Below are 19,788 nucleotides of genomic sequence, written 5' to 3'. Positions count from 1 at the left end.
AAGCTGATATTACGATTGCAGAAAAGACTGTAAAATGAAAAGAGTTTTAACAATCAGATGTGAGAGACGATTTTACAAAAAAAATCAGATCAAAATCACTGTTATAGCAAAACATATATAAATGCACAAATGTCTATATTCAGAAAGAAATGCTTTAAAGCACATGTTGAAACATTTTTCACATTTTAAAAGTATGTTATGTCCCTTAGAGGAGCCTCAATGAATGCATTCACTGTCGTGCCAGCGGAGTAGGAGCAAACCATTATCCTGGCTGGGGTGTGCCCAGTACAGAGAAAAGCCCCATAATAAAATGTGATGACACTGTCTCATTGTACCCTGGTATGCTGTCGAGCCAGAGGTTTCTGTGCCTTTTCGGGATCAACAGAGAGGGTTTATTGAGTCTGGAGAACCAGCAGGTTTCAGTAAATCATTCTTGCTGTAGTTTTACAGTCTCCTTCAGTGGGTGAGAAAAACCTGAGCTTTTTGTGGATTGACTGGATTAACTGTGAAGAGAAAAACATGGCCATAAACAGGATATGAATTCATTATGATTGTTATTTATCTTAGTTATGAGGGCAGATAGTTAATTACCAGAGGGGAGGGGTTAGCTGCTGTTCTCAGAAGCCTTAGCACAGAATGGGATTACTCAGCGAGACTACAGACGCCTTGACAACAGTGGTTGTATTTGTAGTCTTCAACCATCCTCCACCCTCAGCGCCCCCAAAGAGTGAAAAAACACTCATGGTGTTGCCCACATTGTTGGTCACACTGGAGCCATATCCATTTGGCTGTTGACTTTAGGTAATAAAGGATTTAAAGGACGGGATTCTTATTGACAACATACCAGAAAAAAGACTGAAACCAGCAGTTAATTAATCCTAATAAGTGTTACTGCACCACGCTGCTACACTGTATGGAAAATTCACAGCTTAACCAAGGTCTTCACAAAAGACTATTTACTCCAGTTTAACATTGGCTAAAAACACAGCACCCAGCTGGTTGAGCAATTTTTCACATCTTTAGCGGGAATGAACTGGCTCAAGGCCAAAACAGACAGAAAGGCTGCTCATGTTGGAAAATACTGAAGAGAGACAACTGGTCGAGCACAGTGGTGCTGTGAGATAAAACTAACACATCTTTGGTTGACGTATTGCACATTAACATTTGCTAATTAGAACAGAAACAACAGCTGAAGCTGATGAGAATGTATTGTAAATACATTTTCTGGATATTTATAAGTGAGACTGAGAAAGAATAAGGATGGATCGATGGAGCACAATGGACTCTGAGGGAGACAGAGAATTTCATAGCAACCCATCCAATCAAAGCCAAGTGCTGATGTGAAGTTCTTGCTGGTCAGTAGTCAGTCAGTAGGATTCATCCTCTTGGTACCTGAAAGGCCCATACACTATTTAATCATTGTAAATCAAAAAACATCATATATTTCAGGCCAACATTGCAATCCCTCAACCATGTTACTATCGTGACTGAAAATGTAAGCTATCACCAGTTTTCTCATTGAAACAAAGAATCTCAACCAAACCAGGTGAACTGTTACCCTTCAATTCACACGAGTCAGTGGCCCAATGGTCCAGCTCTGCAACTGTAATCATGTTTTATAATTAACTAATAATGTGGCTGTAATCCAGTTAGTGCACTATTTGTAGAGATGTAATGACTAACCAACTTTAATGCCTGCCTTGTGTCGCTTCAATAGTCTTTTTTTTTTTAGCTGTGGCCTCAGCAGGAAGTAGAGTGACCAAAAACCTGAGTGACAGCAGGAAACAATGATTCTTCCTTCTCTTTAAACTCAGTTTTTCCACTGCAGAAGTACAGTAACACACCCATTCTGACTCATGCAATATCATCACTTTCAAAATCCTATGGAACACTTCTAGAATATACACTTTTCACTTCCTGAAAAGTGTATATTCTAGAAGCATTTTTTTTTATGTTGCCCTTTAGCTTAGAAATGAATTGAGGAAACCACAAAAAACAGGAGTGGTGAAAGTTTTGCATGACAATAGTGATATGCTACTCAGCACCCGTTCATTTTCCGTTGGATTTCCATGATTCCCTATCCGGTTTGGGAAGGACAGGAACAGCGTGATGACAGCTCTGTCCATCCTCTTTTTGGTGACCCAGTTACCCTTTGGAAATATTTTTCAACTTTTGTGATCAAAACAACAAGCCTTTTCTAACACAAGTTTTGTGTTCTACTATTAGAACGGTAATATGTACAGTAAACCGGTTTATACATCCATCTATCCATTATCTATACACCGCTTAATCCTCACAAGGGTTGCAGGGGGCTGGAGCCTATCCTATCTGACTTAGGGTGAAGGCAGGGGACACCCTGGACAGGTCACCAGTCTATCACAGGGCTACACTTAGAGACAGACAACCAAGCACACTCACATTCACACCTACGGACAATTTAGAATCACCAATTAACCTCAACATGTTTTTGAACTGTGTGGGAGGAAGCCAGAGAACCCGGAGAGAACCCACGCTGCACGGGGAGAACATGCAAACTCCACGCAGAAAGATCCTGGGGCGTCCGAACCGGAACGTGGACCGGCAACCTTCTAGCTGTGAGGCGACGGTGCTAACCACCGAGCCTTGCAGCCCTTATACAGACATTTATTTTTAAAAATTACAATAGAAAAAAAAACGTTCATACATCGATTAGCCACAACATTCAAGCCACCTGCCTAGTACTGTGTTGATCCATTTTGTGCCACTGAAACAGCTCTGATCTCTGTGGTTGTCCGCTGGTGTCTGGCACTGAGATGTGGATCCTTTGCGTCCAGTGGGTTGTAGAATGGGGTTTCCATGGTTCACACTTATTCTGGCGCATCCTGTGGAAGCTCAATCGGATTGGGATCTGGGGAGTTTTGAGGCCGGATCAACTGCTGTTTTTCTTTTTCCTTGAGTTGTTCCTGAGCAGCGTTTGCTGTACGGCAGAACTTAGATTGGCACGGGGAGGCCAAAGCATTCAGTGCTAATATTATTCACTTTACCTGTTGTTGATTTGTTGTGTAGTTGCGCACATGTTTTTGTAACTCCTATTATGAACTATGTGCATTTGAATGAATAAACACACTGTTAAGTAGCATTTAGTCTGTAAAATGTAATATTCTGTGATAAAATTATTGTTTTATGAGGCACAAAAATTATAATTTGTTTTACATAAGGTAGTATGAATGCCTCGATAAAGATACTAATACTCATGAAGACCTGACTGAACACCACACAAGACAGTTACACTAATAGTTGATGTGTCTCCTATTAGATGTGTCTGACTTGGCTGTTGATAATTCCCAGTGTGTTAAAATAGATCTGTGTGTATAATAAAACATTTTCTAACAGCAGAGTGATTTTATTTATATGCACGTAAAAGATCAATGTAAATGTTATCAAAACTAAATGTATTTCAAAGCATTTATTACCAGTATAGATACATATACGGGGTATATTTGAGGTGTCACTGAGTTTTTACATAGCATATGTGCCTACAAGTAAGTACATTGTCAAAAATCTAATGTTCTCTTTCAGGAAATTTAAAATCAAATACACAGTAGGACTTTTAATGACCCCAATTGCATTTTTTTTTTTCAAAGATCATGATCAGTCTTCATATTGTTGTTTGACACAAAGGGGAGGAAATGCTCTCGTGCATGAGACTATTTAATCTTGTTCCAGCCACAAAGACAAACGGGGGGGGGGGGGGGGATTCCTCAAACAGAGCGAGTGATGGCAGTAAACAAGAAAAGGAACTACGCCACACATGGTCAGACAAACTCATGTGGCATTGTAGAGTAAACCTGGCAGCCTGACTGGAACAAGGGGCACATACAGTCTTGTTTATGATTCATGTATCTTTGCTGAATCACTTACATGGTTGCACAAGATGTGGGGCATATGGTTGGAGTGGGTTTGTCACAACTTTTCTGTGGTTTGAAAAAAAAAAAAAAAAAGGTTGGGAAGAAATGAAAAGAGAGAAACTTCTTGCTGGTAGTAGACTCCTCTTTAAAATTGTTCTCATGAGTAGAGCGGATGGAGGTCTTTAAATTTAAGACAAACAAGTCATAAATGGTTCCCACTAAGGACTCGGCAGAAGACCAAAAACAGATGTGTAGCGTGGATACGCCGCCATCTGTATGGCAGTGATCTTAATGTAAATGTTTACATGTTTCTATTAGAGCAGCTCTTAGTTTAAGCACCTTTAAAATATGGATTATTAGTTTTACTTGAGCAGCCTACTCTCACTTTTATTTCAGTAGAAAACATAGTATCCCTTTGTATCACTCATATCATTTAATATGCCTTTATACCTCATACCATATGGACACTCATGATGTGGACATATTGTATCTCAGTGAGAGCAGTAATGAAGTTTCATTGTTGAGGTGTGGCAGACCGGTTCCAAAGTGTCACTTTAAAGATAACCTAACTCTTGTCTAACTATTCTCTGAGTAGCAGCAATCTTAATATTAACGTTAACATGTGGCATAAAGATCCTTGTACACTAACTGAAGTGCTTTGTGGATGGTCTAAATGGAAAACACTGACTCCACATTTTTATGACGTCAGAATGTGTCCGGCATGTAGATATGACGAAGAAAGAGGTTTGATTGACGCTCAAAAGTCCTATTTTAGCTACTTCTATGGCTCTGTTTGTGCACAAATGTGTCCTATACTATGAATGCCTTCCAAGACAGATTGTATGAAAGTGTGCATTGTTATACTCCCGTTGATAATGGCCAGCTTTTTACTTTGCCTTTCGGTGTGGGTCAACTTTTAACACTATTTTCCTCTGATGCAGTTCAATGAAATGCCATACAAATAAGTGTACCTCAGCATTAACATAAGCAGAAGGAAAGAAGTCTTTTAACAGACTGTAATGTCAGTCTCTGTTCATACCAGACAAATTAAGTTAAAGCCTACTCTGAAAGTTGTGGAGCAAGGGTGTGTTTTAATGCTCATGACTCCAACTTCTCATACGTAAGAGATTGTGGTATGTCTTCTTTCAAAAATCCAACAGCCTTGCTTCATAAATTAAACATGCTGTTGGTTGATTTTCCTACTATTAGTATTATTTCAGTGCTTTTAATTTCCATGTCTGCTATGACCAATCTGTAATTTTAATTGGCAGCCCTCCTCCTACTTCTGCTGAGGTCAAAGGAAAACCCTGAATGTAGTTTGACGTAACCAGAGATACCAGTCACACTAACCACAACACAACGAAACAGGCCTGGCAAGTCAAAACAGAGCTTGGTGGAGTCCAGGATCAATGATGCTGCAGATGATGTCACATTTAAAGCAGGCACTCCCTATGACTCACTTTAGCTCCAAAGTGGAAGGACACTGACCAATAAATGATCTTGTTTGCTGTTGACATAGAAACATGCAGTGTTTTTAGACATCTCCTTTTCCTAGCTGGCTCCTTGCAGACACCACAGATAAAAATAAGGTCATGTTGCGAGTTAAGATTTGCCCCTCTCAAGGATAGCCTTTCAGTATATATCCCCTTTATTTAGGCTTTGACTGGACTGCCTGACACTTATCTTGTTGACAAGGTCAGTAGGTAGTAGGGAGTCATTAGAAAGCTGTGGTAGACGGTGCTACTTAGCAGATAACCCCGTTTGGGTACTGTTAGTGCGAGAAAATGTCAGAGGAGGATTTCAGAAGCTGTGAAGAGACCTTTCTGGTGCTAGTGGTACAATAGAGTTAAGTGATGGTGAAGGTGATGGCAAATCTGTAACAACTAAATCAGTACAACCAGCAAAGGCTTTACATGAACAACTGAAATAAGAGTGTGAGTAAGGATTTTGTAGCTCAATTACGCTTGCTCTAAGTGTTTTATGTTATGTTGTGGGTGTTATATACAGTAGAGTTCAAGATATAAAGGTTTGATGGAGACAGAGTTACAGAAAACACAGACTTACGTCTTACAAGTTAAAGACAAAACAGAAAAGTAGCACATTTTGGCATTAAATCTCATCTTATCCCTTGAGGCAAACAGTATTTACATGTCCAGGTGCAAACAAACAGAAGAACATTGAATAAATTACAGTTACTTAAACATAAATGATCTCACATCTTTGCAGGTACATTAGTTTTAAACAGACTTTATAGTATGTGATACTGCTACTGCTTTAAGGTTAAGAGGTGGGTAAATAACACAACACACAACATGGGAACAAAATCTATGTACATTATAATAATACTAAACACTGAAATGAGTTTTTCTGTATCAGAGCTACTTCTATTTAAAACTGCTTTTCTTGGAAAACTGCTGTTAGCTTTCCAAAACCACACACTTCTAAACCCACACTGTTAAGGGTAACAACCTTGACAGTGTGGGTTAATCATTCATACATTTTAATTAAGAATTTTCAATAATTTATTCAAAAGACAACTGCATTAATGCGTACGTCAGCTGTGAGGGTAAAAGGGTTGACAGCTACGGGCTTGATGCTTTCGGCTAATATTGGCCCTTATTCGCCATCTAGTCTCCACGTAATGGAGCATGAGAACGTCAGGCAGGCATGTATTAAAAGATTATGTGCTATAATTAAATTTAATTTAAAGCTCAAAAACTCCAAAGAATTGCCTCTGCCCTGGAGTTGGAGAAATGACAGGCTGTAATTAAAAATAGTTCAACTCATACCTGCAGTAGCTGATGCTAAACCTGTGTCTTTTTTAGTTCAAAACCAAACTGAGGTGAAGACAATTAACGCAAAAAGATAATGAACTTTAACATAAATTATATTACACAAATTCATATTTGCTATCATTCATAAGAAATGTTTTTTTTTCACTTAATTGTTTTAAAAACAATGAGACTTAATAAATGAGACACCTATGAGTGAAATTACATTTGCTTTATTATTGGGAATGCAAAAATGGCCCTCAACAACATGTTAATTTAAGTATAATCTAACATTTTGCACATTTAAATCTGAGGAAACACGTATATTTGAAACACAACTACAGGACTACTAAAAAATGTAACCATTAATCTTTTTTTTAAAATGACTTATAGCTTGAAAAGAAATTCCAAGATAACTGTGCAACTTGCAGACATCATGGCTGAGCAACTGTAATAAAAGAAGAAAACAAATTCCTAAGCCACAACAGTCCTTGGCGACAAGTTATGCTTTGTTCCAAACTTTTCTTGGTCTTGTACCTGAACAGGGTCATTCAGTCTTTTATTGTTTCCAGGATTCTTCTAACTTGGCCTCCTTAGATAAGAGCTGTTGGCAGTGTGAGGCTGCCATCTTCTGGTACTTTAAGGAATTTCATCATGTGGCTGACACATTGTTTGTTGATAGTCCCTCCACATTGTAACCGATTTCAAATGGTGCTAGATATGATGGAAACTCTGAACACCAGAGGAAAACGGTCAGCCTTGGTGAGAGGGGGGCTCGGGAGGTCAGAAGGCTGGACTCAAACATGAGCTGCACCAGTGCACCAGTGGGCAATCTATTGTCACCAGTGGATGTTGTTTTGAAATATTCTTAAATGACTTCAAATGCCTGAATGCCACATAAGTCTGGAAGGGCATGTAAAAATATGAATGCAAACAATGTCACCAATCTTTATGCCAACCTAGTGAATGAAGTTGTGCACCGAAGTCATTCCCGAAGTCTGTTCCCACTCAAGAACACCGATTTCAAATGGTGCTAGATAGGATTGTATACTCTAAGACACCATCTGAAACCAGTTCCCTGGGGAGGATGACTTTAAAATAAAAAATATAGTTTCAATCCATGTCCCGATCTGGAATTAGAAAGACAAAAACACTGCTGTCATCGTCTTTAAACAGATTTTTTTAACGACTGTTTTGCATGATGTTGTTGAACTTGAGATTCTACCATGTTCACTGTTTAATTAGCAGATCAACATGTTGAATTCATTTGAACAATTATTGTAATTCTATTAATAAAAGTGCCTACACCTATAACTGTTACATTTGATTTGTTTGCAGTTAAATTGATGCTAATTTTATTTTTCATTCTTTTCTGGTGGAATTGCTTAATGTATGAATCGCTTAGGAACGATTGAGATGTTTTTGAAGATACTGTGATTAAATTAATCCAGCATCTGCATAAACAAAATGGACAAAAATGCTATTGGCACTTTTCGTGGTTGTCCCTATTGGTTTTAATTGTGGCTGTGTTACAGAGAAAAACAATCTCACAGTCTTCAAAAGCACAGTCTTCAAGTTCTGGCATGGTGCTAAAATCGCAGTTTTGCATTTTATTTATTATCTTAAGCATCTTTCCCAGCTGTTTTTTCATCTGTACTGTAAAAATAACTCTTTGCATAAAGTACGTTTTATTGGCTATATAAGCCAATATGTGCTATCAACACACTAGTTGAAATACTGGTACGTTTTCTGAGTTCCATGTGTGAGCTGATGCTAACGAAGTTCTAACTTCTTCTGAAGACGGACAGATTAAAATAGAACCAGACACTGAGGAAGATTCAATCTCTCTGCTGGCACCAATGAGAAGAACCACTGAGTCAGCAGCTCAATTCCTTGCATTAAAAGTGCATCCGATGACCAAGATCCCAGTGTAAGAAAGGCCACGGCAGCAGACTGGCACCAGAGATGAACCCTAACAAAAACTGTCTATGAATCATGCTGTGGAAAAATAGATCTCCGCAGCTCCCTGCAGCCTTCTTTGTAATTCACAATAGGATACTGTGTCCTCTCCTGGGTCTGCCTCAGGCATCCAGTCCTGCTGCCGGTCCAACTGGGGTTGACTGTGGTGCGAGATGGAAAAACCAGGTCCTGAAATAGGTAAGGATTCATTAGCATGAACCCCTGTTGTCCATCCCAATGAGGCATGCAGAATACAGAATGTCTACAGGGAACTCATTTGAGACTTTCTCTGTCCAACGGCTGCTCCCGTTTTCTTCTGACAGCACAAAACCAAGACGATTAATGTGAAAACTCACTGTATTCTGTTTGTAGGTCTGGCATTAAAAGGCTGGCATTATCCTGTCCTGTCAGTGTCTCAGACGCTGTTGTCCTGTTGATGGGAAAAGGTGACGTAGGAACTAATCCAAAATCTTCATGTGTCTTTCGGGGACAATTTCCCTGTCTGTCAGTCCTTAATCCTCTTCTCTGGCAATTTAGTGTCTTGGCTTCTAAAACAAAAGCAGTTGTACTGATTGGTTATATGTTTCAGTGGTAATTGAATTTGGGAGTACATGATAGTCAACATTTTTCTACGGAAATGTTCTTTGACCCAAACAAGAGGCTAAAATGTCCTCGATTTCGACTGGCACTCCCAGTATTTACATGAACACAGTGTCAGCTTCAAGAATAACTCAGGCAGACAGTGTAGTCTGAAGGCCGCAACACTCCTTTTATCCGTCTTCGCCTTGTTTATTCTGACTCCTCCCACGCAACATTACTATCCGTGAACTCTGTCTTGCTCTCTTCCTCTTTTTACTACAAGCTCTTTTTGCAGCCCATTGTGTGTGTGCAGAGGCTGCCTTCTGCATCAAAGCAGTTTTCCTTTTTTTTTTTTCTGCCGAGTCACCTGACCATCTACCGCTTGTTAAAGGTGCATCAGCCCCTTTTAAAAACCAAAACAAAGTGCATTACGCAACTGGGGTTTAATTTGAAGGCATGATATCAAGCTGCGTGCAATGTCCATCTTTAGCCTACAATCATAGGAACAGATGCTAAAAGAAAAAAAAAGTAAATAAACAAATGTTTTTTTCAGCCAGAGCTAAGAGAATAGGAACAAAACATATTGCTGTGGCTTAAAAATTGAGATAAGCACTGATGGTGCATCAGGCAGCACAGACGGTTACCTGCCAATCTGTGTCACAGTCACTGGGTTGGGTCACATCAGAGCAGGTGACGTAAAATAGACACAGAGTGCCTCCATATGTGTGACATTGTGTGTAACAGTGGGGGGTGAGGTTGTTTGCATGCGTGCACGTGTAAACAGGGTAGGTGGCTAATCCTCTTACAGATTAGAGGTCCTAATTTATCAGGAGTGAGAGGGGCAAACTCATTGAGGTAATATGTTTTTAAACCACCTTCAGACAATTGCGCAGTTAAGCAAACTATATTTACTCAACATATATACATAAGCAGCAGTATATGTGGATTATAATCCCCTACAAAGGTCATAACAGCAGCACTGTGGTGATTTCACGCTTTCAAAGTAGTTGCCGACTGATGTTGATGTGTTGCCATCAAAGCAGTGGAGTTACAAAATCAATCCCAAGACACCTGACTGGACCAATCAGACCTTATGTCCTGTTGATTTTGCCTGTAACCAAAAGTTTGGATCGTATAATAGCTCGGATATTTCCTCCTACGTAGCAATGTCTTCTCTTTGGAACAACAAATTGTGAGCATTCACATGAGTGGGACACTTTGTTTGTTCGATGTGCCGCACAATGGGTTGAAAATAAATGGGAAGACGGCAGATGTGAGAGCTGATTTACACTTTGTCACTCTCTTCTGGCTCTCGCTCCGTCTGTTGGGAAATATCAGATGTCTTGCTGATAATGAGAGTGGCATTACAGATTAAACAAGCAGAGACCGAAGTATACGTAGATTTAGGGGATTTGAAATGTGGCTGTGGAGCCTCTCGGTAAAAGCAAATTAGGTTTCCAGTTTCCAAGACACGGAAAACTTTGTTAGTGTTTTCCACTGATTAGTGATTTTGGACAAAAACACTGACGCAACAAGAAGCTATCTGACTAGCTCACTTTCCTTCACTACGCTTAATCTTAAGTATTTACAGAACTTAATACATCAGTCTACACAGGGAAATACCAAGGCCTTTAATAACAGCAGTATAGAGTGGTCCCTTGTGGTTTACAATAGCTTCCAGTATTTTTTTTTTTATTTTTTGTTGCTCAATTTGCTTCACATTAGGTGTACAACAGCTAACAATACCTGCGAATGAATGCTGCCTCACATTTGTCTAATAATACATCATCATCTAGCAAGGCCAGCAGTGCTCTGAGTTTAATTTTAGCACTGTCATCTCTCGGCTCCGTGCCACCTCCTATTCTATAATCTGCGTGTAGGAGGGATCTGTTTTAAGAGGCAGTGGGTCGCGCACCATTTTCTCCGAAGGTTTGCGTGGGCTACAGGTGACGCTGGGCCCTCCTGCTGTAAACACATCCATCAGGACATTCACATGCCTCTCTTGTCTCTTAAAAGCACTTCTCCGCCGCATCTAGTTTTGGTCCGCAAGTATCAGCTGAATTGCATTTGCTCCAGCTGAAAAAGCAGGGATTGTTTTTTTTGTTTTGTTTTTTTTAGCTCTCCGTAACAGCATTATTGTGAAATCTCCAAGAACTCTGAATAAAACTAGGTTGAACGCTTGTGTTTGTTTGACTTGAGAGGCAGCGCCTCTCCCCGAAAGAATAGCAAAATAACTATTGAGGTCACGTTTCCTTGTCTGTGAAAGTGGGTCACTTGTTCTACTGGTCAGCCTCAGAGGACATGGTAAACATTATGACTGCACTGGGCATGATTCTAACAGTCAGTGGAAAATATTTTGATAAGCTTTGGCAGCTCTAAACTTCTGATATTGGGTTCATTATATATTCATATTTTCAAAATAATGCAAATAAGGACTAGTGACGTTCTGTTGTAAGACCACCCCCGATACTCATTCAGTGATCAGCTTCTTCCCATGACCTTTACCTGTTTGTCTCAAAACTGCCATGATGACATTCCCTCAGGAATCAAGTTACTATTCAGTACACATAATTAAGGCTCTAAACGTCTCCTCCCCTTCTCTCTCTTTCCATTTCCTTGCCAGTGGTTCAAGCAACTCGTGAGGTCTACTGCTGATTCACCCATTGACTGAACAAACCTACTTGACAGGATGGAGTTTGCTCCCCCGCTCGTGTGTCTCATTTTCACCTCGCAAACCTCCGAGAGGTGATGAAGCGCTTCATCTCCCGTCCTCTTGGCAGGTGAGCAGCAGAAGGCACCACACTTTCCTTCGCCGGGGTCATTAGGAAGGTGGGAGAGAGGCCAGCAGGCTCGATGTCAACAACAAGAACAGCGGCATCACGTTGGGCGTGTCAGTGTTCTGTTGTGCTCTCACAAGGGCGCATGGCAGGCACTAGTAAACGATGACAAACCTGCTAAAGAGCTCACTCCTTTAGAGTGGCAGGGGGAAGCACAAAACTACAACTCAGGTATCGGAAGCTTGTGCAGATAATTGAAATTAATTCACATTATATTTGGCCATCAGTTTAAAATGAATTAAAGCAGACCACCCCAGAGATTTAAAACAAACAAACAAACAAACAAAACAGTGAGTAGTTATAGGGAGAGAAGACATACCTGTGTGTCAACATCCCTTCAGAGCAGATGATACAGCCCCCTGACTGTGTGACTCAACAGCACCCCCTATGTTCGGGAAATGCAGCTTGTTTTCAACATATCAAGTGCGCACTATAAAGCCAGATTACTATTAAGGACCTCCTGGGATCTCTGTGACGCAGCAAATGTTGTCTGACACCTGAAACACAAATCAAGCTGCGTCACCGTCATGTTCCTCACTTCGTGCTCAAGTTTTCTTTTGCTCTCAAATCCCACAAACAACACCACAAATCCCCTCGGTCGATCTGTGGCCACGTTCGTAAAGTACAGTGCTTTTTATATAGAGAAAAACTTATCTGTTCATTCTGGCCACGCTGTCAAAAAAGAGACCATGAGGTGTTAAATGATCGTGCCAATATGAACTGCGTAACGTCGTCCTCTCCCACAACAGGATTACGCACTATCCATCTCTTGCGCAGCATCCTATTCCGAGCTCTTCCTTGACACGCCATCCCTGCCGAATCCTCCCCCCTCAAACTCGCTTTGTTTACATCCTCATTTTAACGTTTAAATCGGTCACAAGTTTCAGAGCGAACAAAACTACGCTGTCACGCCGTCGCAGCATGTCCGAGCATCGCAGCGGAAATTCCCACTGGATTTCATGTGGCTTGTCGGACTTCGCGCTGACGCAGTTTAATTTACCTGTTGTCATATCGATGATGAAACATGATTTTTATTTTTTTTTTTAAACAACTGTTTTGAACCTTTCTAAACAACAACATCACGCGTCATGTGCGACTTTGAATACGCGACTTTTATTTTCTTTCTTCATACTTTCGCGTCAGCGCCTCTTGGCTTTTTTTTTTTTTTTATCTTACATTTTCATCCAGCACTCCAGCGGTTATGAATTACATAGTGGTATTCTCTACGCAACATACGCAGCATTATGTCGCTTTGGCCTCGTTATAGCATAAATAACTTACGTGTTTATCCCAGGCGTCTGTTCCTGTCGTGCCGATGGATCCGCTTCCTGGCCGACGCCGGACCCGGTGTTCTCTTGAATGGTACCTCCGCCAGAGTCCCGTTTCAGCCTCATTGTCTCTATTATCAATCTCGGAACGCACGTTTATCACAGTGTATCCCCCTAACGATTTTCCATAGCGCAACACGGGAACCCCGCCCCTGACACTCCCCCGGCCGCCGATTGGCGGAGAGCTGGAGAGTCTTTCCTCATCGCCTGAATCACATGTGGCTGACGCATGTTTACAAACATCGGTGAAATCACATGGTAATGGGCGCCGTTTTTACCGTAAACTACCCCCCTTTGACGCAGCTACCAGATGTCGTGCCGAGAGTCCATTTTTTTAATGACCACAAAATTAACACATTGGATAGCCTCTGTAATTCACATTCAATCATATTATAGGGATCTAGAAGATTTACTTGGTCCAATAGGCCCAACCAGAGATAATACTACCAATAGCAGGAAATTTATTTTTGTTTATTTTTCTGCATATTTTTCTTAATAATATAGGCAGCTACTTAATTTCAACTTCAAAATAAGATAAATCCAGAAAACAAACAAACAAACAAACAAACAAACAAACAAACAAATAAATAAATAAAAAGGGCAACCCTGTAGCTCACCTAGCTGAGCGGGCGACCGATAGTCCCCGACGCAGCGGTCGACTCCCGCTCACGACCCGTTGCTGCAGGTCTCTCCCCATTCTTCTCCCCCCTTTCCTATCTATCTCTACTGCTCTAAAATAAAGGCAAAAGCCCCCTCAAATTTTATTTTATTTTTTTTAAACACCAAAAACACTTCTGTGTAAGATTTCCATAACACCTTAGGGGTCTCAAATAATTGCTTTACTTTAAATGGGTCACAAGCCAAAAAGGTTGGGAACCACTGTTCTATTTAGTAATGGCTTTTTGAGCTTTAATTAGATAAAGGTCAAAAATAATTTTACAAAAATGCTTCATTGCCACACACGGAAGCCCTATCAAGTGTCATGGCACCCACAGTGCAGGATGTTTGTCTTTATATTTGTCTAATATATTCATTAAGTCTACAGGATTAGGTATTGTTTGCAAGGGGTCCCGTCGGAAATGTTTTTCATATAGATTCAATTTGTAAAGTGACAAGGCAAAAAAAAAAAAAACCCAAAACAAAACAAAACAAAATCTAAGTTGCAATGCTGTGTGTGTTACAATAGATGGCAGTGTAACACTCAAATATTGGCTCAGAAGAGTAAGTGGAGGCTTTCTGAATGGAGTTTGGCTTAACCATATGGGTGCATTTTAATATATCTGAAGTGACATTATAGGCATTCAGAAATATGCCTGCTCACGTGTTTAATTTACAGTTATTTATAATAGGTGAATGTATTTAGTTTTATTGAGGTTATTACAATGAAAAACATGGCAGTTTGTTGACTGATTTTGTGAATCAAAGAAAAAAAAACTGCAAATGAACTCATGTCACTAAAAAATCTATTTAAATTCTGATACTGGCAATACAAGTCACAGATTGAGTAGTTCTCGTTGCGTTTACAGTTTAATTTACGGTAATGACGTCACTCCGTGCGCTACTGTACTACCCTTTACGGTATTTTTCCGCGTTACGTCATTCATGCTTTGGCGGGACATCACGTAGCAGGTGAGACTATAATTAAGTCATTAACAAAAAAAAAAAGAGAGCACACTTTTCCCCCCGGACGCCCCCAGCCTGTCAAGTAGGTGTTCAATAAGAATATATTAGTAATACCTCATTGTGGTGACGATAAAATGGCAAAAATACGAAACCTTTGTAAAGAGAACACGTTCACACATGTTTTTACAATAGTCACGTGGCAACACTATGATAAAAAAACAAAACAAAAGCAGCTAGCTAAACAGTAAAAGTGTCGTTAGGCCACGTTTTTATGTACAAAACAGCACTGCATGACAGTACTTTGAAATCAGCTCAGCCTCTCTGGGACTGGTAGGGAAACATCTTGTCCCTGTTGTTTAGCAGCAACTTCACAGCTGGTATGACAAGAGATGCTCAGTAGATGGAGACACAGTACTGACTGTGCAGGGAAATCCGTAAGGGCTGTCTGCTCAGGTTGTTTTTCTATGCAGTCAACTGTTTCTGATTATGTTGATGGGAAATGTTGCACAACACACACACATAAAGAGAGAGAGAGAAACTATATGTCTGATTGTAAGTGAAATGGTAGTGCTCATGTCAAAGCTTTGACATTTTACTTGTTTGGGTATTTGCAGTGACAGACTGATACGACCTTGTTCGGTGTCACCGCTGATCTGCAACCAGCAAACACCACGCTGACCTTTGCACCCATTCAGCTTTACAGCAGCTGCACAGACAGTGGCAGCCTCATGCCCAGCAGGCTTGGTAGGTGAACCATAACAGCAGACATGTATAGGCTGTCAGAGTGTAACAACAAGGGCTGATAAAGGTCACATCAGCTGAAATGACAGTAGTGGTTAATTTGCTGCATCAACTGCACACAAACAAATTCCAAAAAAAAAAAAAAAAAGTCAGGCTTTTTACACATGCGTGGTCCCTCTCCAGAGTATCCCCCACCCAGAGTGACAAGTGACCTTGTGGCCATGTGTTGTGTGACTGAATCTTCATGACGATCAGGAGCCAAAAAGGTCATTGCTTTTCTGTCCCAAAACACTCGCTGGCATTAGCACTGGACATATTATATTACTGATAGTAACAGCAGTGCAACAGTTCTGTGTTGCTGGTACTTTTTTTTGTTGTTGAAGTACATAGTTCACACCAACTATTCTCTATTTGAACTATAATGTAATGTAACAGAATAGCTTCATTGTCATTGCATGTAGTTTTTTTTAAAGTGACACATTTGAAGTATTAAAAAAACAATGAGAATAACATGTAAAGCTAGTCTTGGAAATCTGGAAAATGTAAAGTATAAAGACTGTAATGTCTGTCAAGTTATTACACATTGTGAGATGTTTGCAGATAATAGAAACAGTTAATCCTGTAGCGGAGCAGTGCTTCTTAGAGGTCAGTTCTGTGATTGCTCTTTACTAAAGATTGTTTGTAACCTGGTAGCGCGAGCTCTCAAGGTATTGTAGCACCTTCCAAATGGCAACAGAGAGAAGAGACAATGACTCAGGTTAAGTCTGATTATTTTTTTTACATTACCAAGATCCGTATGTTGCCTTGGAAATACTGGCGAGACATGCTGTATAAGGGATATTATGTGATAGTATACCAGACTAAATAATTCACCATAGGTGTCATATCAGTGAGTGAACCACTCTGCAGGTGTTTGTTTTTTTTTTAAATTTGTTTTATTTAGAATGTTTATTTGTGCTTAATTTAAAGTAAAAACACACACCAGTTGGCTTTTGTGAGTATTTCATAACTATTTTCACTCAGTATAAGTGAATTAATCCAGGTGAATACCTTTGGAAAGATATTTACATAGCAAAATCAGAAAAGAAGGGTCCAGAATAAAGGAAACTGATTATTTCTATTATTTAATTCATCTGTGATATGGGTAACACTTCTATTAAAATCCCTTCGCACTAGTTTCAGTACTTTATGTGATTGTAAAGACATGGATAAATAATGCAGCACAGATGTGGATTTTATACCACATCATACTATTCCATATGTGGTGCTACATATAAACATACACACAGTATATAACTTAGCAAACGACACCATCACTTTGTGGCAAATAGAAGTCACCCCTCATTGCACAGTATTTTACAGGAAATTTACATTTGAATAGCAGAGAAAGTTAAACTTGTCTGCACAGTCCCAGCTGTCCAACTGTCCTGCCCCGGGTGAGAGTGCCCCACAGTGGTGACTCCAGGCGGGGCACTGTGGTGTTGCCCCTTGGCTCCAGGCCATGTCCTCCACAGTGGAGCCGTCCATCCACAGCCAAGTGTGAGCCAGGTAGCGCAGGCCGATCCACACACGGTCTGTCTGCGCTATCCTGCTAGTCTGCAGGGCTTGAACCAGAGCAGTTTCAGAGGGCAGGCTTAGCAGTTCTTTGTCCAGGTGGTGACAGTGCTCCATCGCCTCCTCCCAGGTCTTGTTTTCTTTCACCAAAACAAGGTGGCTCTGAAAGCACCAGAAGGGGAATTTGGTTGTCTCACATTTCTTTGCCTTCAAGTGTGTAGCGTTTATTGCCAAACATGTTTTTTTTTTGTGTGGCAATTTTGGCCAGTAGTAGAGCGATACATTTTTCCCTCCTGACCACTTCCAAGTGTCATCAGTATTCTTGTAGAGACCGACCCACGTATCAAACAGCCCCTTATCCTCCTGCTGTGCTTTGTCATTGTCCTTTTCTTTGCCTTTGTCTTCGTCATTGTCTTCATCGCTGTCTTCATCTTCATCATTGTCTTCATCTTCATCTTGATCTACTACCCCTTTTTCTGCTAGTGCAAGAAGTGCTGTGACTTCCTCCTGGGTGTTGAATGAAGCCAGGTCAGTGTAATGCTCTCTGCAGTGTTGTCTAGCCTCTGACCAAGTCCTTTTTTGGTCGACATAAACATTGAGCCCAATGAAAGCACAGAGGGCCACCTGGAAGAGAACTGTGAGAATAAGAAATCTGAGAGCAGTTTTCTCCATATTGAGCTGATGTCAAGGTTCCCTTTAGTGGAGTTTCCTCACCTTGTCAAGTGTCTTTTGTAGACATGAAGGAGCAGCAAGCACCCAATCACAGCGCATCATGTGCTGTTATGAAAATACACAGAAGGGCATGTGCAGGTGTGCTGTTTGTAATTGAGAGCATTCACATGTTCACAAGTAAGGCCAATGCAAAGTACTGACTGCAGACTATCTTGATTTTTTTTTCTTCCAAATATTTCTAATCATCTGTCTTTCCCATTTAGACCAAATAATGCTAAAGACATTTGGCTTTAACACTAAAATGGGGGCATTTTTCTGGATTTTTCTGAAATTCTGGTATTATTTACCAGCTCAGGAATTTCTATTTGATTCATCTGAATATACTCTATATGATGCGCAGTACTGAGTTGAAACTCTTCTCATTAAAGGGTTCTGGTCTCAACTGGAAATGTGTGTACATTTTTATTGTCACTAAGAATCCAAAATTGTATCCATTTTCCATAAACTGTTCAGAGAGTATAATCGAAATTTGCACAAGCTTAAAAATAATGTTAAATGTTATTGAGCTTGATAAATATTTAAAATAGTGTGTTTAAAGGAGCGTGTCTTCTCACTGGGCTGTACATGCAACTCAGGAATCGCTATTACTCCTCTGGCTTTACTGAAGCACGTTGCTAATGCTATGTTTTGAATACCAAATTAACTTTTTTGCTATGAAAATTCAAACTTGGGGTTTAGTTCTGCAGGCAATGTTCTGCTCTGCCTTAGTCAAAATATTGATTTGCATTTCAATGGATGCTATGTCTGAGAAACTTGCATAATCTAGCCATATAATCATAGAGGACAAAGAAAGTTTTCATTATTCTTTCAAATGTTCTTTAACTTTTGCTTCACATAATAATTTCATTGTCAGAGTGATGTTCAAGTACAAGTGTCTAATTTTAAAAAGTGCTCATTTAATGTTTCATTGCCTTTGGTCCAGATCAAATCAAGACAACTTTTCTTGCAATACATTACATTTTAGATCATTAGACTTCTGAGAATCAGGAGCCTACTGCTTGGTGTCATAGGATGTGTCCGTTTTTGATCTAGAGACATAGTTTCTTTTGCTTGGTTGTTTAGGGTTGGTACTTTACTACAGTATAGTTAGGTGGTAGACAACACATTCTGTAACAGATCAGTGGTTTTCTGAGATTGCTTTGCTCCTGTTTCTTCCATCCACATCCAGTAGATGAAGGGGTATCTAAACCTGGTCTGGGAATATATTGCTTCAGTACAAAAATAGTGTTTTAAAACTTAGCCTAGTGGCTGGGTTAACTCCAGGAGACCACAGATTTTGGATATACTGTGCAGCTACAGTCCTACGCTTTGCTGTACCATTCATAGTTGAACCTCTATGTTATTCCACCTGAAGGCTGTTTATGCCATTCACAGCTGCATTTGTATGTAAGTCCCTAAGCTGCAACTAATTTTATCATTTCATACAGACAAATGTGTCTTTAAATGCTGCTGTCTGCGTGTGTTGTAGTGCACATATTGTGGAGACACAAATCTGTTGACATTGTCGCTGTGGGGAGTCGATTTCCATTTTGGCACAAAAAACAAGCTGCTATAAATTACATCAATACATGCTGGTGTGAAAAAGACTCGGTTTAAGGTTTGGGTTAAGGTTAGAGTCTGGCAAATAGGAGTTATGGTTGAGGCAAGTCTCCATGAACTGAATGTAAGTCAGTGCAATGCCCTTGCCTTGGTTTTTGATTGGTTTTCTGAGTAAAGCAAAGCATTTTATAAAGTGAAAAAAGTATTTTACTGGAAAAACTGTTTGATTTCTGATCAA

The 19,788-nt window shown here is 40.1% G+C and overlaps 1 protein-coding gene and 1 long non-coding RNA gene across 2 annotated transcripts; both read right to left on the bottom strand.

The window, feature by feature from the left end:
• Positions 1-6,871: 6,871 nt before the first annotated feature.
• Positions 6,872-13,497, bottom strand: LOC103355520 (uncharacterized). The gene is made up of 3 exons (XR_520095.1): positions 11,924-13,497; positions 8,974-9,165; positions 6,872-8,806 (listed from the first exon to the last, which is right to left on the bottom strand). It is a non-coding gene; the product is annotated as an uncharacterized LOC103355520 (long non-coding RNA).
• A 3,336-nt stretch (positions 13,498-16,833) lies between these two features.
• LOC103355509 (uncharacterized) lies at positions 16,834-19,652 on the bottom strand. The gene has a single exon (XM_008279345.1). The coding sequence runs from the start codon at positions 17,949-17,951 to the stop codon at positions 17,082-17,084; it is 870 nt and encodes a 289-aa protein (XP_008277567.1). The 5' UTR covers positions 17,952-19,652; the 3' UTR covers positions 16,834-17,081.
• Between the last annotated feature and the right edge of the window lie 136 nt (positions 19,653-19,788).

This window comes from Stegastes partitus, unplaced genomic scaffold (assembly GCF_000690725.1).
Source record: "Stegastes partitus isolate 25-593 unplaced genomic scaffold, Stegastes_partitus-1.0.2 Scaffold5, whole genome shotgun sequence".
In the NCBI taxonomy this organism is placed as follows: domain Eukaryota; kingdom Metazoa; phylum Chordata; class Actinopteri; family Pomacentridae; genus Stegastes; species Stegastes partitus.
The sequence above is the reverse complement of the archived record's forward strand: the minus strand, read 5'-3'. Positions and strand labels throughout refer to the sequence as shown.